We start from the raw sequence: 27893 nt of genomic DNA on the forward strand, positions 1-27893 counted from the left end.
AACAGGTTATAACAGAACAAATATAAAATTAATGTAGATAATTGTATAATCCTAGCTAATCGTATGAAAACAGCTGTTGAATAATAGAAAAATAAAATAGCGCACATTTGTGTTCATCATTTAAAGGAAAAGTCTACAAAAAAAAAAAAAAAAAAAGTACACACAAGGATGGTAGACAGAAAAAAACAAAACAAACTTCACTACAAGCAAATTCAATATGAATTCTGTAGCAAAGAACACCCTCCCCCCCTTCCCTGGCCCCAACGCATAAACACAAGTTTTTGTACATGTACTCAATAATAATAATAATAATAATAATAATAATAATAATAATGGCAAGATACTGGGACCAAATGAAAGCACAGATTACATCCAGTCTGGAGAACTGAAAGCAACAATAATAATGAAAATTATATTTAAGTTTCTGATGCTCACATGGCCCAGAAGGACTTCATAAGGTGTAGGCACAGATTTGTGCTTGGTTCAACTATTCTACCCTCGCTGTCTGGTTTTCCCAGTAAAAATCAGCTCGGTTTGTCCCAGTAAAGCACTATGCAGATTTGTATTCATTTTACAGTAAATTGTTTATATTTAATCATCACTAAATTTACAATAACAATCAAGTTATCCCAGCATCACGTGTAGAGCAAAATAATTACGTTTTTCCTCCTCCAATCCCGTTGCCATAATGACCAATCTCAGAGCATGTTGGGAATAGTTATTTCAAAGTGCTAAGACATGTTTTTGTTTTTTTGTTTTTTAAAAAGAAAAAAGTATTGCACTACTCATGAGGTCTTAACTGATGTACAGATGCATGCTTAAATGGCATAGTAACTGCAGCATGGGCTGCTCTAAGCAAGTGTGTGAGGATGCATGTGGGGGGCTTAGGAATACATTCCCACAATAACGAAAGCTCAATGGCCCATCTCACTATAAGCGAAGCTGCCATGACTCCATATTTAGCAGAAAGGGTCCTTCTGCTAAATATCAAGGGGGGAAAACAAGAAGAAAAAAAAAAAAAAAAAAAAAGGCACGATCATGGACTGAAATGAATGATGCCATTTGGGATTTGAGAGGATTCATTTTGGATGTGCTTTACTTATTTGGGCTGGAGGAGAATACATTGATGGAATGAAACTGCTTCTATCCTGACTGTGGTTTCACTTTGTGTTTGGTATGACACTCCTGAGACTATGCAAAAGTAGTTCGTACCATCCATTGCCGTTTTCACCTACGACGTCTGCAGCCAAATCGGTCATTAGTCGGTCTTCAGCCTGCTGGCTCCCAATTAGAAAGTCAGTGAAAAAGCATAATCAGTTTTCCCGCTGCATCTGCCTAAAGCACGCTCTGCATGCCTAAACCGCAGTTCCAGTGGTATAAGCACCCCCCCCTCAGGTCTACACGTGAGAAAGGACAGTGGTGGAAAAATATCCCAATCTGACTCTCCCAAAGCTCAAACATTTATCACGACACACCGTTACTCAACATAGACACGCTTCCAAAGTGAACAGCCATGGTAATGGTTCAAGCAATTTTACCCCAATTTTTCCCAACCGCACTGAGAACAATTTGTCCAAGAACACATGAAACAAGATGGCAGCCACAGTTCCGTCTCATCCGAGGTGGCATTTATTATGGCAAAGAAACACTTATGAAACACTACAGCAGCAGTTAAGGAAAATGAAAGAGCAGTTTTTTGGACTGTGTGTCCATGTTAAAAGGTTCAATGGGATAAACTACTTTTGGGAAAAAAAAAAAAAAAAAAAAAAAAAAAGATCTTGGACCTGATCTCACGCATGTAACACCACTGTGCTGCGCTGAGCAGTTTCTCCACAATGACGTGCATTTTTGGAGACATGTTCAGCAAATAAACAAAAACGTCACATTGCCAGAAACGTCATCATTAAAAACACTATGTCAACAATCAAGCCTTTTATCATCACAGTCTTGGTCTGCCAAAAAGCTATGGCCTAGTTTTTATTTTTATCTTTTGTAAGGACAGCATCTGTGAGGAAGTTACAGTTCCTGGGCTAACTGATCACAAAACATGGCTTGGAGCTAACAGACTTGACTGCAGGAATCACAGGGCTCATGGACTGGTTTGGAAGGTCATGGCTGAAGCTCACTGATTGGCTGGGATGAGGCCCTGTCTTTGGGCGTGTTCCAAAATGGCATTGTAGCAGAAGTAGTACTGGTCTGGGGTTTGAATGCTGAAGGCCCTCTGTGTTCTCATGCGGTGCACTGTCTGGCACACGTTAAGTGAGCCTACGTCCTGTAGCTGGGACAGACAGATGTCCAGGGCACAGAAGGTACCTGCCAACAACAGCGGGTTAGTGGCAACACTTTAAGATTACAGACAATGAAACGCTATCATGTTGGTTAAAAGCCTTATTCTCATACAGTCTGATAAACATACTCATTCAGGAAAACAGAATATTCAGGTTACTCTTTGCAGGATGTTGCTGTACCAAAAAAACCTCCTTGCGATTCTTTTGGCTGCTAGCAGATTGCTGCAGCGACTCACAGTCTGCATCATCATGCAAACTTCTCTGAAAATACTTTGCAACTGCTTGCTCAGTGGTAAGAAATTTTGAAGCCATGCAACGCAAACTAGAAACAGAAGGTTTCCCATCAGAGTAAAAGTTGTGGTTTAGCATTGGAGTCAACACCTTTCAAAAGGCATGACTTATTTTGGAGACAAACCCTCTCTGTATGAGGGTCTGCAGACAGGTAGTCAAATCAGGGCCAACCGCAACAATCTGCTAGTTACCAAAGTAAGGAGAATTTTTGGTGCAGTACTCGCTGTGTGGCTAGTTCACATACTAACAGCCAGCAACCAGTCTCCAACCACTCAGGGAATATAGATTTTGTTTGCGCAACCTGTGGTTGGTGATGGGTTGCTAAGACTGTGTGACTGAGGCCTTAAAGCACAAGCACACCCATCGTGTTGGTCACTTTACATGCATCTATTCATGCAAGCCATGAAGATGCAGGTACCTGCTACAGTATTCTCACCACTAAAGCAATCTTGCATCTTTTCAAATGAAAAGATGCAAGATTTGTTGCTCCATCTAGCTCTGTATAATCTGTGAACGTGAGCTTCTGGATGACTAGATCATTAAAATAGTGGTAAAAACTGACAGGAACAACACTTGTGTTCATCCCAGCTGCAGCGACAGCAGACAACTTTGCTGTTGGGTGCAGTTTGTGAGGCACTGCACGGTGGGTATAAAACGGCCCGAAGCCCTAGAAGAAGGTTTTTATCCCTGCATCTCACCTGTTCTCCCAATCCCTGCACTACAGTGGACCACCATTGGCGGTCCCAGCGGGTGGCCTGTCCACTGAGATCCCAGAGCCTTGACCATTTTTCTCTGTTGTCTCTTCACAGCTCCCAGGAAGTCAATCAGAGTCACTGCTGAGGTGGGGACGCCATAGTCGGGCCAGCTGAGGTACTGGAAATGACTCACTTGTCTCTGTTCACATGTCTGAATACACAAATAAAATTTTACAGGTTATACGCTTTATGATAGAAAATATGTACGACAGAAAATGCATTCTGCTTGTTCAACTGAACCAGGGAGTGGAGTACTTTGAACATTTTAGGGAACGCAAAGAATATGATGAGGATATCAATCCCACTCTGTTACTGGTGCTTTTCAGGCAATGCCAGATATTTTTTGGCTGCAACATTAAGCAAAATGTTTTTTCTCACCTCAGTGTTGTGCAGTTCAAGAGTGGTGTGGTTGTAGTGGCTGTGGCGGTCCACCCTCTGGTTCACTACTGCTATGTGGCCATAGACCTCCTGTCCACCTTCCTCCAGAGGCCAGTACTGCCCACACTTTCTCCGACTGCCTTCGTCGGTCCTGCGACAGAGGGTCAGGACGTATTTGACAAAATTAACACAGATTCAACTTCTAAAAATCAAAACAGATACTTTTAGTTCATCAACTCCATTACCTGGTTGTCATGACAATAACAAGGACATTTTGTTCCCAAACCATCCTCCAGAAATCACCGTAGGTCCTGTCTAGTGGTCCTGCACAATACAAACACCAAAGTCGAAGACAATCAAAATTACAGTGAGTAAAAATAAATAAAATTAAAATCTGATCCCAGCGTAATGAGTCATACTCATTTAACTGCATGGAGTAGCTCCTTAATGAGATACATTAACCCACAATAAAGACAAACATTCAGCTCATTGTGTAAGACTGCCAAATAATTTTGATGGTCTTAGCAGTCGTTTCTGAATCATTGAATTACAGCAGTGAAATGTCTTCAGAAATCAGGATGACATGATCATTTCTGAAAATAAACAGATTAACTTTGGGCATTTATACAAGAACTGGTCTTCATACAGTCAGCAACTGTTAGTCCCAGAAGTGAGCAAAGGTTTTCCCAGCATTCTCAGAGGTGACGGCGTATTTATGGACACAAGCTTAAGTAAAATACTACAGAGGTTTTCAGGTGCACGGTCATTAGTGTTACTGTTCTTCCCACTGATCTTACAAATGTTCCTGGAAGCCTAGGGATTCCTGTAGTGAGAGAAGAAATGTTGCACTGCAAGTAAAGTTTTGTGCAAGGTTGGGTGTTGAGCGCGTTTTGGTACATGTTGCAAAACCATCAGAAACTGGTCGTATCAGTGCATGAGTGATTATTCTCACTCCCAGCTGTTCAAATACAATTCTACCTGAACTATAGTGTTAAAAAGAAATTAAGAAAGGAGGAACACACTGAAAACACATGAGATCTTAATGTGGGAAAAAAAACAACAACTCTGTACTGTGTTAGGAATGAAAGGGTGCTACATCATTGGCTGGAAATGATAATCTACAGAGGGCTGAATTCTAAGAAACCCTGGAGAGAAAAAAAGAAAACAAAAAACCCCAAACGAAAAAAGTGATACAGTGTTGATACAGCAGCTCAAGAGTACTCAGTAGTTTGTATGGCCTCCATGTGATTCTATGCATGCCTGATGACATCAGGTACTCACCACCAAACCAGTCACGGTGAACGATATTACAGGCAGCACAACATTCTCCCATTCTCCACACCCTTTCATGTTTGTCACATGTGTTCAGGGTGAACATGCCTTGATCTGTAAAAAGCATGGAGTGTGATGGACCTGCCAATTCTGGTATTCTGTGGTAAATGCCAATCGGGTTCAACGGTGCTATGCACCTGTCAGGCTCTTATAGCGCCCTCATGATGTCTGTTTCTGATTGTTTGGTCAGACATGTTCACACCAGTGGCCTACGTGAGGTCATTTTTTAATCACCAAGGGGCAGATACCAGTTCTGATGGGTTAAAGGCCTTCTTCAGCCCTGTCCAGCTCTCCTAGAGTATCTAGCCGTCTCCTGGAATCATCTCCGTGCTATTGAGACTGTGCTGGGGGACACAAACCTTCTGGCAATGGCACACATTGATGTGGAATCCTGGAGGAGCTGGACTACCTGTGCAACCTCTGTAGGGTTCAGGTATCACCTCATGTTACCAGCAGAGACACTGACAATGCTTTGAGCAGTGTACATACCTCCTAGTAACATTTTTCTCCTTGTACTTGTGTTTATATAAAACCTTACTCCAGAAGAGTTCAATTAATCAGAAATCTGCAGTAACTTACTGTAGAGTAATTAGAAATACACCTTTGAAAGTATTAACTTCTGTTATTATAATATTTATTTTATTGGGCAACAAACTGTCCACCTCAGCTTACTGCCACTGTCCACCTATATGCTTCAGTTACATTTATTGCCATTTATGACACAGCAGTGGTAGTAACAGTGCCCACTTAGACTGATGACCAAATGTCCTCATTTAAAAAGGTTCCTTTGTAGTCACACACTTATTTGGCTGTAGGGTCCACTTAACATTACTGATGATATCAGTTTAGCTCATTAACAGGACTGCAGTGTTATGCCAGTGGCATAACACTGCAAAACAGTCCTTTTAAATAAATTAACTTGTCGTACCTTGAGTACCAATGTAGGCATTCTTCTGTTTGTAGCCGTCCATGAAACTCGCATTGATGTAGTCTGATCTCTGTGAGAGCAACAAAACTCAGTCACAAAAGGTCAACAGAATGCCAAACACATCATGTCAGTTCAATTGTCGGAGCATTAGAGACTTTAGAGGAGAAAATCCAACAGTTTGGTTACACGTTTGCTTTATAAGCTAGTTGGTAGGTGTCCCGCTGAGTACTGGGAGTGCAGTAGCCAGTTAGAAGTTTTAAGCTTGACAGCTAAGAGTGACCACGTATGGAACTGATCAAATGAAATGCACATTTTTTAAAACAGCATTTACCTCATTCTTTCTGGGTTTCAAACGAACTCTCGTCTGATCAAGGCACAACACGTCGCCGTAGCGATTCTTCTCCTGATTGTAGGCTGCTCTGTAGACAAAACAAAAGTTTAATGCTGCCGCCCAATGCGGTTTACAATTACAATAACAGTCGACACACACTGAACTAAAGTTTTGCTTTTCTGGTCATGTGCTACTTAGTTACATGTGACATTGAAGTGAGGTCTATAATTTATAGAAGACTTGAAGAATTTATAGAAAACTAGAGGCTAAGTATGCAAAATGAGGAAAAAGATGCAGTCACCAAGCACAGCTATACATTCCACTTTATAAATGCCAATAAGGAACAAAACAAAACATTCTGAAAATATTAGAAAGGTCATCTATTGAAGTCGGGGTTAAAGGACATGCTGTGGAATAGATTACATTACAATGCTACTAATTTTTGTCCTTCCCAGAATGCACGCTGCACCTACAGCATAAAAAGATTACAGGTATTAATAAACTAATCTTTCTGGCAGCTCTGCTCAGCCAGACAGAATCAGATTTTAAAGTGAGCACTGAATGTGCGCCTGCTGCTCTAAACTCACTGTGCACAGTGGAAGGTTCCGGGTGGTGCTTCTTTGCGTAGCTCCTCGTACTCCTGATGGATGCCCGAGCGCTGTAGCCTGCCGAGGTGCGTCAGCAGCTCCTGCGGGCGCATGGACTCTGGTCCGGGGACGTGAATGGAGGCATCTTCAAAGGGGATGCCCACCAATTCATCCACAGGGTCTATTCTGCCATTCTGGCCCGCCAGTAGCTGCTGGTTCCAGCTGTACGCGTCCAGAGGTAGCAGGCCACCAAGGTGCTGAGGCAGACAGTCTCTGGGGAGGTGCTGGCGCAGCTCGGCCATTTTTACCATCTGAACCTGGAGTTAGGAGAGACATAGACTGAGATGGATTTGTTTTTACCCGCAAAGAAAACGGCATAAAAGGTCAAAGGCACTCTGCCCGTGAGTTTAACCTGTTAGCACTACCATATCTTGAAGGCAGACTACAATAACTGGATCTCTCTTTTGTGCACTTTACATAAATGTGAAAATGCTGCAGTCTTTCTACAGCTGGCATGCAAATACTTGTGTCATCTCACTCAGTTAGGAACCTGCGTATAGGGCTGGGTATCGTCACCGATTTCTAGAATCGATTCGATTCCGATTCACAAGGTCCTGAATCGATTCGATTCAATTCGATTTGAATCTGGGAAATTTTGCCTCAGACAGTCAGAAATATTATAATTCAGATCAGTACATTTACATATTTTTGTATTTAAAAAAAGGAAGCTGACACTCGCAAGACTTTATCAAAGGTGTGAGCGTCACAGCAGATGCCTTTGTGTCAAAGTAGCTGAAGATAAAACACAGAAAAAACATGAAGGTGATTTTCCTGGCCTGGGATTTTATTAAAATATTCTGCAGTACATCAAAAACGAAAGAAAACCATTAATCAACTTATGAACATTACCTCTGAAGTTACAGCGGTTTTATTAGAGACACAGCTGAGCGTTTTGCATTTTGTATAATTTTAAAAAGTTTTAATTTGTTCAGAAGCCTATTGAACGGCAGAAATTAGGTTCTCTTTTCGGAAGTAAGTAAAAGGGGAAAAAAAAACCCAAACAAAAACATCGGCCGACAGCGCTGTAAATAACGGTTGTCTTGTGCGTAACAAACAAGTGAATAATGCAAAAAACAGATTTCGGGGATAGACGGGAAACTGTTCTTGAAGTACACTGAGAAAGAGAGAGAGAGCTGTGCATGAAGTGTGATTTTATTGTGGTGGAAGCAAAACAGCAAGAGTCAGAGGGAGTCCATGACGATCTTCTTTTGCTGCTGGTTCGGTCAATATTGTTTGGACAGAGATCAAACTAACAGCTTTAGAATCAGTGCAAAAAGGGCGTGAACACAAAGCACGGACTGACGAAACAGAATCAGCGAGCTGTCGGCTTTCAGCCCCGACCGTGTCCGTGCCGTCAGGTGAGAAAGGAGACATCTCACCGATTCTGATCCGCGGGTCCGCGCAGTGTGTTTACGTCTTTGTGCCGAAGCCGTGTACCTGCTCTCATTTACTGTTTTAAATGTTTGGTGGTTGTCAAAATTTTGTGATGTTTCACCAGAGATTCTGGCATTTTGGGCAAAATACATTTATATAAAAAAAACGATTCAGGATTTTAATGAATCTATATCACGTTATCCAAGCCAGAATCGATTTTAATCGATGAATCGATTATTAAAACCCACCCCTACCTGCATATGTAAAATTGACTTCATGATATGGAACCAATTAAAAAAAGCAACAGGATACACCATTTGTTTTAAGCCTGCTTTATCCTAAATATCCGTTTTTCTCCTACTCTTAGCATAAAAATAAATACATCCCGTGCACAGTGGCTCTTAAGAAATCCATGCTAATAAAATAATGACTGGTAATAATGTAGGAGGTATCCTGACTCCAGTGATTCAACATCTAAAGCATGTGTGAGGCAGGAGGATAAGCAGTTAAAGAATCTCATAATCACAGAGCACAGTTGGTACACCGAATCACTCACTGCCTGCCATTTGAGGGGAAAAAAAAGAAACAAAAAAACAACAAAAATAAAAAAACAACCAAAAAAATGAAGCTTTTGCCTTCCCTTACTTAATAAATTATCATAAAAATGAAGCTGAAGAGCTACTTTGAGAAGTAGTCAAAACATTTACCCTCTCCCTCAGTTTCTCCTTGAGAAGCAGGCTGAGCAGATTGTAGGGCACTCGAAACCACACCGGGGCACCTACGATCAGCACCTTCTTCAGCCTGGCAGGGAATGCCCCCTGGTGGACAAAGATGGTAAATTACAGTAAACCAAATTCTTTGTTTAGAACTCACATTTTAAACTTCATGATTATATTTATTAATATATTGTAAATTAAGGGGCAACCTCTCCTGTGTTTAGAGTGTAAACACAGGAGATAGATGCATAAGATAAACTTGGCACTCGGTATTAAGTACACAGTATGTGTACTGTATGTGACTGAGGACAACAGCTGCTCCACAGAGATCAATATGTGGGCACAGAATACATCCCGCTGCTGCTGATGTGACCACATAATAGTCCGTGTTATTGACTCCAGCGGACATACTGCTACATGTTTAAAGTGTAACTCACTTAAATGCAGGCAATTGCAAAAATAAGTACCACTGCCACTGCATATGGATTAAGTAATACTTTAAAGGCTATCAACTCACACAGTGAGCCACTCATTTGCCTTTTTGGACAGTTACTTAAATCCTGGAAGACAAAACATCCATAAATAAATCAGATTACTACTTTCTAAGATGGAAATAAATGTGCAGTTAGCCATTACTCTAGCCCTGGAAAGGAATGAAGACTTTCAGCTCCTTTAGATCAATGAAAGTACTGTTTACATCTGGTCCTGTGAATAATCCGAGCATGTGCATCTCATTTTTGATGTTTACAGCACCTATTCACTATACTGCACTGAAATCCCAAACCTTGAGCAAGTTGAGAATCTTCTTGCTGAGGTCCAGCTCAAAGTTTGTGTAGTTGGAGCCTGCCATGTCATAGATGAACACTAAGCCATTCCTCTGAGTCTCGAAGCTGTGACACAAAAACAAAAAGGAAAATAATCCGGTTTTTGATATCTTCATTAGGTCATTTAACTCATTCACTGCCATTGACGTCTATAGCCGTCAATTGCAGTGCATGAGTCAATGGGTTTAACTCATTCACTGCCAATGGCTGGCAGTGAATGAGTTAACTACTACCCGTGCTGTCAAGTGGAACTTATTCCCCACACGGCAGATAAACGTCATTTTGGGGAAGACTTAAACAAGTTCCAGTAAGACTGTCTTTTCATGTACAAAATTTGAGTCATAGGATTCCTTCAAAGAAAAGAAACTTTCACTGAAATAAAGCGAGTGATGTGTTTAAGTAAGACGTTTAAAGGCTACAATGCCACACTATGCAGTATTTCAAGGAAAAACAAATACCCAGTACTTTACCCGACACTCTCACCAAAAATTAAAAACAAAATGTGACCGTTTTGTTGCAGCTTCATTCACTGAAATCCATGTTCCTCACCTTTCCACAGCCCGATCCAGGAGGTAGAAGAGGGCCTGAAGCACCACATGGTTGCCTGTCTTGTTGGGGTGATGCAGTTTGGCTGTGTACAAGGCGATGGAGGCCCCTGAAGGGTCTCGTACACTCTGAAAATACACAAGCACACAATACTGGCAGGTTATCATTCAGCAGAGCAAAAGCAGTTTGTCACAATTTTCCAGGCAACTGCTGCCCCCCCCCCCACCCCCACCCTGTACTGAATTGGGGATTGTTTATTAGTACTGGGTTCATTCTGTATTGTTTATTGTGGAGTTATGAGCAAGGCGGCAGAAAATAAGCAAGATGGACACACACACATAGAAATACCAGCCTTATTCTGAATATCTTTATATCTAGCATTCAAGTGTCTCAAATGCATGAATTATGATGCCATTCTTAGAAACTGTGTGGTTTCCGAAGGAGTTTACTAGAGCTAAGTGTGACAACAACACCCAAACAGAAGTGCAAAAAGAAAGAATGGAAAAAGAAAAATGACCACAGGGGGGCACTTTGGTTCACATGCTGGCTGGTTGCCAGCTCAGAGAAAGGGCTGTCAACAGTTCAACAGAATGAACAATTGTTGTCATTACTGATGCCGCGGGTCTTGGATCTCTTCATTTTCTTCCTGGGGTAAAGACAGAATGCATTTTCTGAGCCAAAGCTGAACTGTGCTGAGAATGGGGGTGCCCGGGGAACCGAGGCTCTTCACTCGAGTGGAGCTGGTGACCAGAGATCCTCTGGAAAAAGCTCCTTTGTAAGTAAATAAGCCTGTATTCTCTGGCACGAGGGCTAAAAATACACCAGACAGGATGTGAAGCCCGCTGCCGAGGCTGGAGAACTCCGACGTCAGGCGAGAGGATGTGTAGCATCAATGCCGCTGTGGCACGTCAGCGGGGAAGGAAAAAAGGGAAATGCGGGAAAATGGGAATGTGTGTGTGCGCGTGTGATTGCATGTGTGTGCGGTGGAAGTCGGCATCTTTAACGGTCACAATTTGGCTGACAAAAGGCCAGGAAACACACTTGGAACGTCAACAAATAGCCTGCACCCCAAAAAGCACATCAGGATGAGGGCTTAGTTTTTGAACATTCAATCTAAGGAATGAAGTAAAGTCATTGTTATTAACGCAGCAGCATTAGAAGCCGGATGAAAAGACACACAAACGTCACTGGAATCACTGGGATGAGGTACGTTGTAGAAATTGACTAAACATATACACGCACAATATTAATACACAACATTTCCACGTGGGCACGTTACACATTACACCTTGAATGAATCTAAAAATGTGGAGGATATTTCAGGAACGCACTTACCAACACAGTGAACTTTCCACTGAGCAGCTCGGACCGCAGAGGCTCCTCCTGAGGCTGAAGTCTGACAATTCCTTCTTTAAGACGCGTTTCCTGAAGAAAACAGATCACAGCAGGTGAAGGCAAGCTGTGGGGCAGCTCTAACAGGCCGTCACTTTGAGGTGAATTCCTTTCTGAACAATAGTGAATCACCTGCCTGGCTTTCCTGCCGGGAGGATTCCTCTCTGCTAGCCCCCCCTTCCACTTTCTGTGGAAAGTCTTAAACTTCAGCTTAGGCGTGTCTTTTCAATTATAGTTGATCTTACAGACTTTTTGTGAACAATATTAAACTAGAGATACTTTGAGTTCCCGCTGTTGAAATTGGCCAAATTAAAACGCCTCCTTTAGTTTTAAATGAAGCTTTTCTACAGATTGACGGGAACTGCTGCAGCTCACGATTTCTCTGCAACCCTTTTATTCCTTTTAAGACTGTAAGCACTCGGGTCTTAATGGTAACGGATGTACAGATTCAGACTTCACTAGACTGCCATTACTCCATGAAATACGTCAGAAGGAAACTGTAGAGTTACATATTAGAACACTCCCTTTCCACAAAAAGCATTCTTGGTTAAACCGTACAGCTTTCCTGAAGTGCTTACTTGCCACTCTAAAGATGATTGAAGATTTATTTATTTATAATTATTTATATAGCACCAACAACAACAGTTGCTTCATGGTCTTTATACTTTAAGGTAAACACTTTAATTATACAGAGAAAATCCCAACAATCAGACAAACCCCTATGAGCAAGCACTTGGCAACAGTGGGAAGGAAAAACTCCCTTTTAACAGAAGAAACCTCCAACAGAGACAGACTCAGGGAGGGGCGGCCATCTGCCACGACTTGATCCAGCTCCAACTATATAATTTATCAAAAGGGAACGTTTTAAAGCCTAATCTTAAAAGTAGAGAGAGTCTCTTCCCCAAATGGGTCTGAAATCTGCAGGCTCTGCATCCCAGTCTACTTTTAAATATTCCAGGGACCACAAGTAAACCTGCAGGGTGAGAATGAAGTGCTCTATCGGGGTGATATGGCGCTACGATGTCTTTAAGAGAATATCGTACCAATTTTGCACTCTGTCATATAACAATCTGTGGCCTCAGACCGTAAACACAGGGGGTGATCTGCGAGGCGATTTGTTTTTTAAAACTGGATATTTGCAAGATGCTACATTTTCTATGACCCACAACTATTAAAGTTTATAGATAGTAACCCTGACAGCAAAAAGACTTCAGAAAATTTGTCGTGTCCCCATAATTAAACCCCGACTAATAACCCCCTGCATACTGCAATGCATTTCCTGTTTATTATTTAACATCATCACAGGGAAAAACATGTTTTTGTGCATTTTAAAACCTCACAGTAGCATCTCATTGTACAATAGGAAATGAACAAGTGGCAAATTGATCCTTGAGGTTTATCATTTGCCACTTTCGCGGCACTAAACCAGGTTCGATTCTTCATTTTATGGCAACACTTAAAGCCGACCTCTCATTTCCCTAACCCTCCAAACAAACAGCGCACTGGAAACTTTCCCTCCAAGCCCCCTCCCTTCCCCCATTCTCCTAACGAATGACTTGTCCCCAGCCTCGTCCTGGTGCTGACGCAGCATTAAGCTGTGTTAAATGAGCTGCAGCGTGGTAGGGGAGACTAATCCTTCTTAAAGTCACACCGAAGGCGGTCATGAGCGAGCCAGCTACTCACTGGTGAATGCTACCTTGATGACTGAAATGACTTTACAAGAAAAGGACGGTGCCACAAGTACAATCATTAAGAAGGTAGAATTTGTGTGAAACTTGCCTGGCAACTTTTTGTTTGTCGATTTGATAAATGCCATTCTGCATGTTCATATTTTGAGCAGTATTGACATTTAGAGGGTAAACCCCCCAAAAAACAAAACCTGCAGTAGGACCTGATGCCCTGAAAGTTTCACCTTTATCAGTTTCTGACTTGATAGTCATTTCACCAGATGTCCTTTCTGTGACACGTAGTGTCAGGTGAGTCCTCAGATTCACCTAATCCTTTTTTCATTTTGACTCTTTGGTGATCTCTCGATATCCCCGCACAAGAAGATTATACAGCCAGCATGCTACAGATATACAGTATGTTTTTAAACTTTTTTCACTGCATTTCTCCCCAGGGAGGTGGCTAAGAGCACAACAAGCAAACAGGAAGCAAAAAAAGAGAAGATCAGCCATGTCTATTTGACATGAATAGCTGTCATTTGCCTGTTATGCTTCAAAAAGGCTCCAAAATACAAAAGACAAGATCACCCCCACCCCACCCCCACAAAGTAAACTGAAAAAAAGTCACGTGCCATCTAGTTCACTTGACCTCTAACACAAAGTAGTTACATCCAGCACTATTTTTGTGTTAACATGGTTTAGCATGCACGCCCAACATGTGAAACTTCATGTTCCTCCTTTAGACAGACTTCATAACCTCAGCTGACCAAACCAGCCCCTATTTTGATTCGCAACAAGCTTTCTGGAAAGCTTGAAAAGCCTGAATACCGCTTCTTGAAATATCCCCCGATGTAAAATTAAAAAATAAAATAAGTGCGCGAGTTGGTGTGTGTGTCAGGCCCCGAGGTTTGTGATGCATCTGCTCAGGCCATCTCTTGCTTGGCAACAGCCTCTGAGGAAATATGCTCAATGAAAAAGGGCCTTGTGCTGCCATTTCTGGGCACAGTGAAGACACCCCACACTCGTCAACCAAGAGGGACGCTTGTTGTCAACTGCAGCAGATTTTATAAAAACTACACAGAAACACAGAATATAGCACTAAGTGTACATTTTCTTTGGAACAAGTCAGTAAACTGTAGTTATACGTCAGAAGCAACATGTTACAGATTCATAACAGTCTGCTGCTCTCAGTTAGAAATCTAAATTTAGAGCAGCTATTAACTGGAAACCATATTTTCACCAAAACAACTGCTATAAGCTTGAGATGAGTCAGGGCTTCAATTTTTTTCCCTCCTTTAAAGGAGCTAAACCTAACCTAACGCAGGGGGCTTGTTTGGGTGCAGTTTGACCCTGGCTGACGGAGGCGCAGCGTCACATATCACATCATTGTCACTAAGGTGTTCTTTCACCTGCTTGTGACCTTAAGCAAAGCAGAGGAGCGGCCTTATAAAAACAGCACCCATCTGCACAGCCCACAGTGACAACACTAATCCAATCTCTGCCTTTAGCTGATCTCACCATTGTACCATAAGGATGTGTGCCCCCCCTTCAAATGTGGGATAAATTAGTTTCAGGATTTTTCTTTATTTTTTTTTTTTTAAATATACCCACACTTTGAGATTTTGGAGTAGTCAAAGTGCGAATTAAAACTTGCCAACCACTTAAATTGTGTTTAGTTTGCCCGGCGTTTTCAGTTTCTCTTAGATTGAAAACTATTTTGTTCTAAACCTGAAAAAAAACTGAATCTGAAATTTATTTATAAAATTTCAGGTGAGATCTGGGGAAGTTTTTTTTGTTTGTTTTGGTTTTTAATATTGCTGGGAGGGAGAGAAAAATGGGAAAAGAAAAAAAAAAACCCACTTAAACGCAATAGATAACATTCAGTATAAGTGTTTCGAGCTCTAGCCACTCCCGTGTGTGTGACACAGCAAACCCAGGTGAAATGAAAGATAACATTGTTCGGTTATGTAAATGAAATCAAAACCTTGCCAGGACAAAGCCAAGAACAGCCTTGTATCAATGCACCCGTTTAACAAGCTTAAACATACATGGCAGGTATGTTTTACACAACCGTAGCACTGTTGATACTGAACTGTATGTAGGACCTGTTTAAATACTATGTACTAAAAAACAAACAAAAAACCCTCCAAAACTTCCAGCTTCATATTCAGTGTATCCTCAGATTTAATGGGGACTTGTAAACTTAGCTGTAGGCTGAAATTACAGTAGACTCCTTCAACTGAAGGGGATGAATCCACAGCAGCAGAGGGAGGACAGAGGAAAGGGCTGATAATGACTGATGCCCTTACCCTGTAACTGTGGAACAGCTCGATGGCTCGGAGGACGTCAAACTTGCGAGCCATGAGGAACTTGACGGCCAATTCCCTGGACAGCGGAGACACTCCATGCTGACTGGTCCACTTGTTGATTTCCTCCAGAAACTGCCTGGTAGCCTGAAACACACACAGATGTTGTCAGAAAACTCTGCTGTCCCAAAATCTGAGGGTCAAGCAGGAAGGAAGTGAAACTGGGGGTTTGAACTTGATACATCCTCAAAGGAAGTGCTATCTACGGCCCCAGAGATTATTTGATGCAATGTTATGGCCTGCTGCAGTGGGGGATATGCTGCTGTATATCCTTGAGAATGAAGTAAAGAATGTAGCAACAAGCAGAAAGAAGATGAAGTAAACATTTACACCAAAATGAACACAAAAGTGGAGTGACACATGCAAATGGACACGTGTACATTACGGGGAGACATTTGTTGCTCGAAATAAAACTCGCAGCCTGAAGCATGAGCTGGGGAAGATAACCGAATCCTGCAAACTGGTGTTTATGACATGAAGCTGCTTTAATGACAAGGCTGCACAGACTTTTAATAGTACTTGGCAGTGAAATTACTTGTCTAGCTGTGGAGCACCAGCTTTTTTTTTTTTTTTATAAAAAAACAAAACAAAAAAGCCCACACAACACGGGTAAAGTCGTGTGTCCTGAGCTTGCTCGAACTGAAAGGTGTGTGTGCCTTGTTCCAAGAAATGGAACTGCGTGTCAGCATTATTCTTTCAAGAGAAGATGATTAATTGGCCATCAAACTCTGCATCTGAGGTGAAGATGATAATTGGTTTCTTAGGAAATCTGGCTGCAACTACAGGAAAGAATCTCTAATGGACCGAAACAGAATGGCAAGAAGCGTGAAAACAGCAACTGATGTTATGATTACTGGGGGTTATCTGGCATTAATGCCCAATATTTGCTCCCCTTTTGTGGTCTCTGCTAACAGTAAGGGAAACATCTGGCTCTTTAGCTCCCAAACACTCCATATTTTCACTAGCCTTTTGTTAACTTTGTCTATGTGCCACATGGTGCTGAGCAGGTACAGCCAGCTGAAAACTGCTGCAGCCAAAAATGACACCATGAGTGATGAAAATGAGCCAAAACACGAACGCTGCATGCGCCAACTCCATAAAGCTCTGCACAGCTGCAGGGAACTGCAAACTCACGGCACTCCTCTGTGGGATCGTCACATGTGATGCCTATAAATATGTTTTTATAACTTCCTTAAGTAACAAAGTTCTCTCCCTTTTAAAAAGTGTGCTTTCAGCATTGTGATACCTTTAATGTCTTGCTGGCTTCATGCTGCACTTGTAATTTAGAAAAATGTGTTTAACTTCGAGGCCTTCAGCTCATCTTGGAAGTAACTTCTGCATTTAGCCTGCAGTCATTCAGGGGCTTCCTGCCTCTCCCCTCTTATTATATACACTCCCTCAGCCCCCCCCTCCCCTTCCAATCTCTGCGTTAGCGAGTCAGCACCAAGTGAATCCTTCAAAAAGACGACAGGAGGAGGCAATGAAAGCTCACGCTTTCAGAAAACACAGGGTTCCGCTTTTCTGCTCAGGCACGGCAGCAGTGGGGCACGCTCGGGAGACAGGAAGTCAAGTTCAGGGAATCCGCAGCTCTTCAGGAATACAGAACGATCCCTGATGAGCGCCGAGCCTGAAGACAGGATGCCACTGTCTCCCCTCGGCAGAGCTAGTGCTTTCAAAAGCAGAAGGGCCTGCAGCTTTTGCTCTGTTCAAGAGGCCTTAGCATGCAAGGGATGAGGGATGATTGCACCTGACAGGGCTGAGGCCTGTTGACATCCGATTCTCATGGGAAAAAAATGTGGAAGGGAAGCGGGGGAGGGTATAATGAGTTATGAGGTTTTCACTGTAGAGAAGATACAATGTGTCATAAAATGTGGGAATGGCCAACAGAGAAGAGCAAGGAAAATAAAAATCCTGGAATGAGCCATTAAGATACACCTGCTGCGATACTTCTGAATGTATGTACTTCATGGTACTTTCTTCTGAGCAGCTGGGGAAAAGCTGCCGACACAAAATTACTGCAAACTCATTAATGTGTCCTACACAGACATGCAAACAAAAAGGGGCCATTAAGGGTCCATTCCTCTAAATGTTTGCCCCGCCACATGCCTGCCTGGAATTCCTGCCACGGAAAAGTGACAACCGTGTCTGCAGATTTCTCTTGTGAATCCAGTATGCCAGATTCCAAACAACAGGGTTTAGAGAGATGGAAAACAAACAAACAAACAAAAGAAATCTGTCCATTATTGGTCCAACAACCAGAAACAAGCGAAACCAATAAGGTCCTGTTTTGGACCACGGAGCTAGGTCCAGTTTACCCAGCGCCCTTTGCAGATCTGTGCGATACACAAGCAGTGGACTTCGGACTAGTTTGTTTTGTTAGATATACCTCCATTAAAATATATTGGAAATATTTGCAGGGAAAACTGTGATAAATCTACTCAGCGATAACAAGAAAAAAATAAAAATAAAAATCTAACATACATGCGATCCGCAAGTGGGCTTGACAAGCGAAGTCCTCAGTCAAAGCAAACGCATTTGACGCAACTCGCAACTTTAAAGAAAATGATCCAGATTCATAACATTTATTGGCTTCTTCCTCTGGCCGCCACCTCTCCAGCACATTTCATGACATTCAACGTGGGATGTTTCCTTTGCTTTGGCTCCGAGTACAGCTATTTCCTAATATTACAAAATTCTAGTCTACAAATCTAAAAGCACAACAGGTATTTAATATGGGCCTTGTGCTCTTTGTTGTTGCTGCAACGTTAAGCGTTTGCGCTCTTTTGTTGGCCAAAGACCGCTTCCTGTCAGGTTACCTTCAGGTACACTCAGGTTTCCAAAAACTTCAGCGGTCTGACAGCTGCTCATAGCCTTTTAAGGACAGCCTGCCAACTCCAGGTGGTGACCCTGTGTTCCAGTAGAAGCCAGTCTTGTTTGGCTTTTCTACACTGGGGCCATATCTGCCAAGAGTGGAATGTGAGGATGAACCAGTTTGTTTTCATGATAGCACACCGGATTGCTGTGGAAGACTCACTGCAGAGGAGTGACTTATTCAATTCCTGGAGGATGCATAAATATTTGGCTGACTTGCCCCACTTTTGAAATAACTGGAGATTTTCTTTTTTCCTTGAAGTTCAATTACTTAAAACAAAACAAAACAAAACAAAAAAAAAACAACACCACTTGATTCGAGCTTATGTGTCCTGCCATAGCCAGAGGGATTTCTGTGAGCACAGAATGAGTTTGTATCTAGTCACAAGTCATCCTGACTGCAGAGAGAAACATTTTCTGGCCTGACGTTACATAATCCTGTTTTTGTTGTGAGTGTTGTTCGCTGGTTGTGGCGGACGATGACAGACAATAACTAATTGATCAGATTTGCTGTGGTTGCGACCTCCTGTGTTGGGAGTTAACTGATGAAGTTGTGATTGATTATTAGCGCTAAAAGCAAAGATCCAGTTGTACAAACATGTTACAACACCCCACCCTAAAGGGGTCACTGCTACAGGAAGATGTCTGCTATAGGGAGAAAGGGGCTATAATCAGCAGCAGTCAGGAGTTAACAGATTCAAGAAACTAATGAACCATGATATCACTTTCACACCTTTATAATGCTGCACTTTGCATTGTGGAAATCATTACTGATAGCAGCATACTGGCAATGCATTCATTTAGTCAGCATTTCCACTTTGACAACTGAAAGTTGATTAACACACATTATCCTCTACACTCCTATTTTCTGTGTGATCCAAATGTCATGCTACACGACTATTATTATAGTACATTCCCCTACATTCATTGACAACCTTTATTCTATGCTGCTTCAACCCACGTTCTTCTAAGACTAAGGCTCCTGCCACAACTGCCCACCATGCTACGAGCATGCATGTTGAAAAAGTAGTTCATCAATAATGACTAAATAATCTTGCAATTTGTCTCCAAGGAACAACGTCGTGGTAAGCTGCAATTACCATCCAATACTGCTATACTTTTTATGTCAAGGTAACTCCAGGGTGACTATTTTGAGCAACAATGTTGCCAATCAGTTATCGTGATTACTTTCTATTCATTTTTGTGAATAAAACATCCCAGTCACATCTTCCTTGTGTCTGAGTTAAGATCCATGTGCAAAGGTTTTGTTCTGTCCAGTCATCAGTAGAAAAACTGTATTTAGTAAACCAGGATCAAAAACTCTTAACTGGACAGAAAAACAAAGCACTGTTTGCATAAACTTTGCCTGATGAGGGTCTGAGGCCCAACATGTTATAAGTAAAACAAGTCAATTCTTTCTGTGCATGTTTACTTCAAATAAGCTTACAGTAAACAATAATATTTGCTCCATATTGATATAATGGCATCAGAAAGTTGCTGCAGATTTGTCGACTGCACGACCATTATGTGAAGGTGCTCTATTGGATTGAGATCTGGTGATTGTGGAGGTCACCTGAGTTCAGTCTCACATTCAAGATCCAAGTTTTGTGACATGCTCTGTTATCCTGCTGAAAGCAGCCATCAGGAGACGGGGATGGACATGGTCAGCAACAAAATCTAAGTAACTTCAGGTGTCTAAAGGATGCTCAGTTGCCATTAGGAGACCTAAGTGTGTCAGGAAAATATCCCTCACACTATTATACAACCAGCCTGAAACGATAATACAAGGGAGATGGCTCCATTTTTTCATATTCTTTATGCAAAATTTTTCCAATTTTTTTTTATTTTCTGATTTTGGTGAACAAGTATCATCTACTTCAAAGTTTAACATGTTGTGGGTTCAGAGATGCTGTTCTGCACACCATGGATGTAACAAGTGGTTATCAGACAAGCCAACTCACCCTCACCTCAAATTTCTTCTGTTGTCCAATTAGCCTCAATTTCCCCTTTCTTAACTGACAGTTGTGACACCCACGTGGTCCCCTGCCACTGTAGGCCATCTGCTCCAACGTTCAATATGTTGTGGCTTCGGAGATGCTCTTCTGCACACCTCTTGTTGTAACAAGTGGATATTGAGTCACTGTCGCCTTCCCATCAGCTTAATTTTTTCATACCAGTCTCTGTATCCCCCCCAACTTCTCTTCCGCATCCTGATGCTCACTTTGAACTGCAACAGGTTCTTATTGATCAGTTCTTCATGCCTAAAATGCACCGAGTTGCTGCTATATGGCTGATTAGAAACTCTCATTAACCAGCAGTTGAATGGTACATAATGAAGCACCTGATTAATGTGCAAACTGGAATTTTCACATGTACCACAATGCTTGGTTATAAGAACTGGTCCTGAATGTCTCAGTACTGACATCAATAATCAGTCCACTGTATTTATAATCCGAGAAGGATTCGTGGTGACTGTATCAGTGTGTCAGCTTATATTTTATGGAAGGATTACTGAAAACAGTGCTGCAGGGGTGTCTGCAGTGTCATGCTTACACTTTGATCTTAGGAAGAAGGCTGATGCATTTCTTCATCATTCCCCCCCCCGCCCGCCCGGGATTCATAGCTGCCCGTCACATGGTTTTTCCAGCATTTATTTGATTACAGATGCCATGCTAATCTATTTACAAATGTAGGACTGCTGTTGCCAAGCGCCTTCGATTCACTTCACTGAGTCCCATTTGGCACGAGTCAATACCAAAACAGGAAGTCAATAACGTCACTATCTCCCTATTCCCACTTTCCCTCACTCTGCTGCTTCCGGGGAGTAGACTCTACTCAACACACACACTCTGTAACTCATAAAGTCCCCCCACCCAGAGTCTAGTGGAAATACTTTTAACAGCTGCCTTTAGAATGAAGTACCACTACACCAGTGTATACTCCCAAGAGAACACACACACACACACGGCTGCAGATGTAATGAGGGCGTCCGGTACCCTAGCAGGGGCCCTGGCTCACACAGGAAATGGAGCAGGCAGATAAGGAGCTTTCTGCTGGCCAGATGATGAGGACTCGGTGGAAAGAGAAAGCACGAGCATGACTGGCACCGAGAAGTAGTATATATGAGAAATCGAGCTTCTGCAAAGTCATAGTTATTCCACCACAGTAACTGCACTGCTCTGCTGACGCTGGATTTCGAAATAATTGGGTAAGCTTAACAGCGAGATAACTTCAACTGGTTATGTCTAAACCAGAAGCTGATGAAATCTTACATAATCTAATACGACAGCCATACATAAACCCCTACCTTCATGAATGAGTTAGACTGCTGTTGATTCAACTTGAATTTATTTTTAGAGGCAGCAGTCTGTGGTGCTTTTATTATTATTATTATTATTTTTTAAACTGAATTATATTGAGAAACGTCCTCTACTATCTCGAGTATCATCAGTGACATCAATGAGGTGGAAAAAATACCAGAAACTGTACGACAACCCATAGAGGATCAAACACTGATTTCTGAGAACAGATGGTTATGCTAACTTTACATTTAACACCCCCCCCCCAAAAAAAACAAAACAAAAGAAGCACAACTAATAAAATGTGGAATGCATTTGTTTGCAAATCATATAAACTCTGTATTAGGGCTGGGCTATATCATACCGTTCACGGTAATACCGGTGTAATTTTGGGCAACGATAAGAAAATGAAATATCGCGATAGAATATGGGTAAAACGCGAATGCGCAGCCCTATGTTTACATACGCACATGGCGGCGACACAGAATGAGAAGAGCGAAAGTGGATCGTTGAATGAAACGGATGAACCAGAACTGGTTTGTAAAAATGCTGCAACTTCAGTGGTGTGGAACTGGTCTGGCTTTCATCCGTCAGATACACAACAAAGCACTATTTTTGGTAGAGCATGCTAGCAGGCCGTCGTTATTACCGTGTTGTTTGGAAAATACGGCACACTTAAAATCAATCCTTTGATTTTTCTGAAAATCGACAGTGCCCCTTATAATCCCGTGTGCCTTATGTATGAATTCTGGTTGTGTTTACTGACCTCGAAATGAAAATCTGTCAAATGTTTCAATACGACTTTGCTAAGCTACGAACCCGCACCGCTTGATGGATTGTCGGAGCATTACGGCTATTGTAGCCAGGCGCCTCGCGGAGTCATATGTACTGTGCTTCAACATAATATTACCGTATTGTGTGTATAAGCTATTTTTAAGTTTTGTGGATATTATACATGGTTATGCTGAGGATATGTCGGCCAGTTTCCACTGGAAATGCCTTTTGGTTAAACTGTCAGCAAGGAATTTGCATTTGCACTGTTACGTTTTTATATAACTAATGCACATAAAAAACGGCTGCTTGTTTAAGTGAAAATACATTGATGGGTTTGTTGCACTAATAAAGTTGTGGAGTTGTAAAGTATTTTGTCTAGTGTCAATTATATCGTCAGTTATATCGTTATCGTAAATTTTCAAATGTATATCGTGATAAATATTTTTGGTCATATCGCCCTGCTCTACTCTGTATGTAATTGAGAAAAAACACAAAGGCAGTTTTGGGTCTTTGCATTTCATGATGCATGACCTATCTGGACTGCAGGCAGGCCACCTTAGCAGCTGGTCTTACTACTCAACCGTACTGCTACAATATGTGCAGAATGTGAATGACATTACAGTTCTTGAGTAAACAAAGCCGTCCCAGAAAGAAGGGAAAACCTGTGTGGCAGTAAATGCTTAAAAACCTGTTTATAACATTCATGTCGCCTTCACTGATCTCCAAGTTACCAATGTCAGTGATCATTGCAGGCTGTATGTTGACAAATTATCCAGATAGCAGCATTGCAGCATCCATGACTTCCAAATCAAAATTCCAAGTTTTCATTCATCCACCACAGTTTTTCCACTTTGACTTCAGTCCATCTTTTATGAGCTGGGATCCTGAGAAGCTGATAGCATTTCTGGATCTCTCACATTGTGTTTTAACTCACATTTGTAAATGCAGTTTTTGGTACGTCTCCCATAGCCCACGCAGATATATTTTATTTTTTTTAAAACTCAGAAGAGCATTTGATTTTAAATGCAGAGCCGCCCCAGGGCCCAAAAAAGAAAAATCAGGGCCGATAAATATTGGTTTTTGGCCTCGTGTGCAGGGATTTCTCTGGATTCTCTGAATCTGTTAATGATACCATGTACTACAGATAATGAGAAGCCTAAACTTTTACTTTGAGAAACATCCTAGTTAAACTGTTGCCCATGCGGTCTTTTGCAGAGCGCTGAGCCTCTTCCCATCTTCTGACTGAAAAGCCTCACAGGGATGTTCTTTTTATACCCAATCATATTACAAACTAACCTAATTATTTCTGAGATGTTCTGCCAGAAACCTCCCTTCCTCCCCCCACAGTACACAGACTTTACAGTCTTTCGTGGCCCCAGTCTCAGTTTATCTGATCATTCATCTCGGTGCTATTTTCAATTACATTTCTATTTACATTTTTGCACACATGCTATTTTTCCTGAAAACAGCCAATACCGAATAGCACATCACAAACACTTTAGTTATCAAATCTGAGTCAGAGGCTCACTCATGTTGAGCAAACGTTTCAAAATAAGTTAAATAACAGTTTGCGAGGAGAAAGAAGAAACATGCACGACACTGGTTCAGTCTCTTAACCACATAGAGGAAGTCAACCAAATCCTCAAGCACTTAAAGCAACATTTTTCAATACAGAAAGTGGAAAATCCATTCTGCAAGCTAGAGCATATAGTCAGGACTGGATCATGTGACCCTGAATCCTCCCTTTGTTATGCTGCAATAGGTGTAGGCTGCTGGGGGATTCCCATGATGCATTGAGTATTTCTTCTTCAGTCACCTTTCTCCCACACCGTGTGTTAATAAACCTCTCTGCATTGAATCATTACTGTTATTAATCTCTGGCTCCCTTCCACAGCATGTATTTTGTCCCATCTTCCTCCCCTCACCCCAGCTGGTCGCGGCAGATAGCCTCCCTTCTCAGAGCCTGGTTCTGCTCGAGGTTTCTTCCTTCCCACTGTTACCAAAGGGCTTGCTCATAGGGAGTCATGACTGTTGTAGGGGCTACCTTACAATATAAAGTATGCACACAAAGAGAATGGATGGATAATTTTACATGCATTTAAGCATGTAAAATTATCCATCCATTCTCTTTCACTTATACTTATTAGGGTTGTGGGGAGGCTGGAGTCTATCCCAACTGCCATAGGGCGAGAGGTGGGCTACACTTTGGACAGGTTGCGAGACGGTCACATGACTAACACAGACAGACAACCATTCAGACCTATGAGCAGTTAAGAATCACCACTTAACATAACCCCACTGACTGCATGTGTTTACAGTGTGGGAGGAAGCCAGAGTACCTGGAGAGAACCCACCTAGACACTGAGTGAGAAAAAAAAAATCATTATCAAAGAATATGGGCAAAACGGAAGCAACACTTCCTTTATAATTTTGTTGACCTTGACTACAGGTTCACTCTTGCCCGTTTGTTTTCCTCTCTCTGCCGTCTTCATTGTGCTCACTTCTGTTCTCTCCGACTTTGTGCTGTTACCCAAAAGTTCAACTGTAACAGCGAAGCAGAACTTACAAACCAATGAAAGGCATAAACTGCTCCTCATTTATAACAATATTCAGACTGACTACAGGCTGCTACTGGACGTAAACTTCCTTTCGACTTGCTCTCACCTGGATCAGGAGCTGTACTGCAGACAAACAATGAAGCGCAGAACCGGAATAGAAATCTTTAACAAACTAAAAAGTGCGCAGATAAAGTACATCAGCTCCTTTGCTGGTATATCACTAGTTGCCAGCAGACTAGTGGCTTGAAAAGCTAAAATTAGCAAATAATCTCTGGTGATTTAGGCTACATTAGCTAAGCTAATCACTGATTTGTGTCATGAAATTACCCCTGCATATTCTTTCTGGTGCAGCAACTCAAGTCTTATCTAGAGTATTAATGACAAACCACACTGCTGAAGAAGCAACTCCTCTGTGAGAGACTGAATCATCATAACACCAAGAACACTGGGCAGTTTTCTTTAGGGGTGGTGTGATGAAATTGAGGGACACTTGAGCACCCCTAAAAAGAGTCTGAACTCGCCTATGTAAGATACCGATACCAGCATCGGCATCGATACCATCGATATTTCGATCTGCCCACCTCTACCATTCATGCATAACTCTACTACTACACTCTGTTTTATAGCTAGGTCTGTAAAAGATTTCCATCCTCATATGATTAAATACTTGAAATCGCAGGAATATTCAACTCAAAAATCACAAGTCAAAAAAGAGCAAACAAGTAAATCTTTACACTTGAGGACCTGTTCAGACATTATCGCAAACAAACAAAAACAAAGGCTGGCTGCTTATCTGTCCATCATCTAAGGGACTTATCAAGAAAATCCTTCTGCTCCAATAATCAAGAGTCTCATCATTCCTAGAATAAACGCTCCGTTCTTCGGGCTCAGAGTTCTTGAAGCCTAGAATGAGCCAATAGGCCAATTCCTGTTCTTGGAATAGTTTTCTCAGAATTCTCCCACTTCTCACTACTTCCAAGCCTCGAAGTAGAAAAACAGGCCAATAATGTCGAAAACGATATGATAACTTAAAGCTGGTGTTTAAAAGTGTGGGGACAGAGTTTGCACGGCTATTTTTACTTAAAGCAAACAACAAAGTACTGAAATATTTGAGAGAAACGCACTTCCTCCATCCTTAACTTGGAAAGTGCGGCGATATGTGCGTTAAAATGTGCTCGGATGGCACGGCATGACTCTTTACGCTGAGCCAAGTTTCTACTGTGTACATTTTGTCAAAGACCGGCCAGCGTTTCCGACTCTCGCGGCCAAGCAGTTTCCCGTCAATACACCGTGTTTAACTACGACACACGAAACAAACATGCCCCCCTTCCCTTCCATTTTCTAGGGGGGCGATAAAGACAAGCTCGGCCTGTGCTGCAGCCCATCAGCTCAGCCGCTGACAGTGATGCAAAGAGAGCAGTAATGCGCCAGAAATCGATACAATATTTCCGCTCGGCATTCAGGACCGTTTCGGAGCACAGCCACCATTTGCGCACTCGCAGTACACAGGGCAAAAAAGCCTCCAGGTAGAGTCTCGAGACTGAAAGATTTTTATTTATTTATTTATTGTTAGCCAACATAACCCAGAAACGAAGAAGTGTAAAAGACACGGACTCTCAGGGCCTACCTGCTCTTCCTCCGCTGATAAAGTAGCTGCCATGATTCCCGTCAAATCTTTGACCACTTCTTTTTTTGTTTCCTTCCCGACACTGATCCGTTTCATACAGCAGAGGATGGCGGTGATGTCGGTGTGTCTGTCCCTCGTGTGAAAAAACGGGGTTTGGAGGAGGAGGTGGAAGAGGAGGGGGAGGGGGGGTTGTCCCTCTCGCTCACAAACTTGAAGGCATTTAAAAACGCCACAGTTTTCAGCCGAGTGTGTTTGCTTCTGATACCGCCTGCGATCGCGAAGCACGCGGGCCAATTAGCATAAATCTACCAGTCTACAAACTCGAGCGAGCCGCTGATGTGTCAGATTTCACCGAGAAGGAAATTAGAAATGGAAAAGGGAAGGAGGGGGGAAAAGCACGGCGCTCGGAACAGCCTAGACGAGGACTCGCTTCATTCAGCTCGGGTTCAGACCGTGTTCAGCACACGTCGGACTGCGGCTGCCCGCTGCCTCCTCCAAGCCATGTATCGCAAGTTTTGAAGCTGTGAACCTCGCCTTTATGCTGTGAGACGGTGACACGCGCACGACCCTGAGCACCGCGAGAGACAGCAGGCTTTTCTCTCTGCGTATTGCTGCGCCCCCCCCCCTAGTGGATAAGTCGAGAACATGACGAAAGCACACTGACCTCCGCCTTCATTCATAAAAATAGAAAACTAACAGGGGAAAAAACGTCACTCTTAGCATCGGTTAAACATAAAAGGATGCTTTGCTTGAAAAAGAACACGTGAAAAGTGCGTTCAGTGATATGCATTATTATAATATGTTTCCTGTAAGTACAAAATTTGAACTCTGTTAATCTCAATTTAGCTAATTAAGTGAGTAGTTTTGACTAGGGAGGCTATATTTCAAGTGAAATTTATAGTTTTTCAGCATTTATCCTAAAGCACCTGGAA

General features: G+C 42.2%; 1 protein-coding gene across 1 annotated transcript; it reads right to left on the bottom strand.

Moving 5' to 3' along the window:
* Nucleotides 1-197: 197 nt before the first annotated feature.
* On the bottom strand, nt 198-27576 carry ptpn9a (protein tyrosine phosphatase non-receptor type 9a). The gene is made up of 13 exons (XM_026175224.1): nt 26962-27576; nt 15776-15919; nt 11746-11835; nt 10414-10538; nt 9825-9930; nt 9032-9142; nt 6891-7207; nt 6304-6391; nt 5973-6042; nt 3958-4036; nt 3713-3863; nt 3278-3485; nt 198-2313 (listed from the first exon to the last, which is right to left on the bottom strand). The coding sequence occupies exons 1-13, from the start codon at nt 27055-27057 to the stop codon at nt 2123-2125; spliced, it is 1776 nt and encodes a 591-aa protein (XP_026031009.1). The 5' UTR covers nt 27058-27576; the 3' UTR covers nt 198-2122.
* Between the last annotated feature and the right edge of the window lie 317 nt (nt 27577-27893).

The sequence above is a fragment of the Astatotilapia calliptera genome, chromosome 7, assembly GCF_900246225.1.
Source record: "Astatotilapia calliptera chromosome 7, fAstCal1.2, whole genome shotgun sequence".
Lineage (NCBI taxonomy): Eukaryota > Metazoa > Chordata > Actinopteri > Cichliformes > Cichlidae > Astatotilapia > Astatotilapia calliptera.

What these genes read in the sequence shown, in the direction of transcription:
- ptpn9a (XM_026175224.1), bottom strand. Translation starts at nt 27,057, where the DNA reads ATGAAACGGATCAGTGTCGGGAAGGAAACAAAAAAAGAAGTGGTCAAA. An exon ending in AGCTGTTCCACAGTTACAGG is followed by an intron (nt 11,836 to 15,775) that starts GTAAGGGCATCA and finishes TGTTTTCTTCAG; the next exon opens with GAAACGCGTCTTAAAGAAGG. An exon ending in TGCCTACATTGGTACTCAAG is followed by an intron (nt 4,037 to 5,972) that starts GTACGACAAGTT and finishes TGTATTGTGCAG; the next exon opens with GACCACTAGACAGGACCTAC.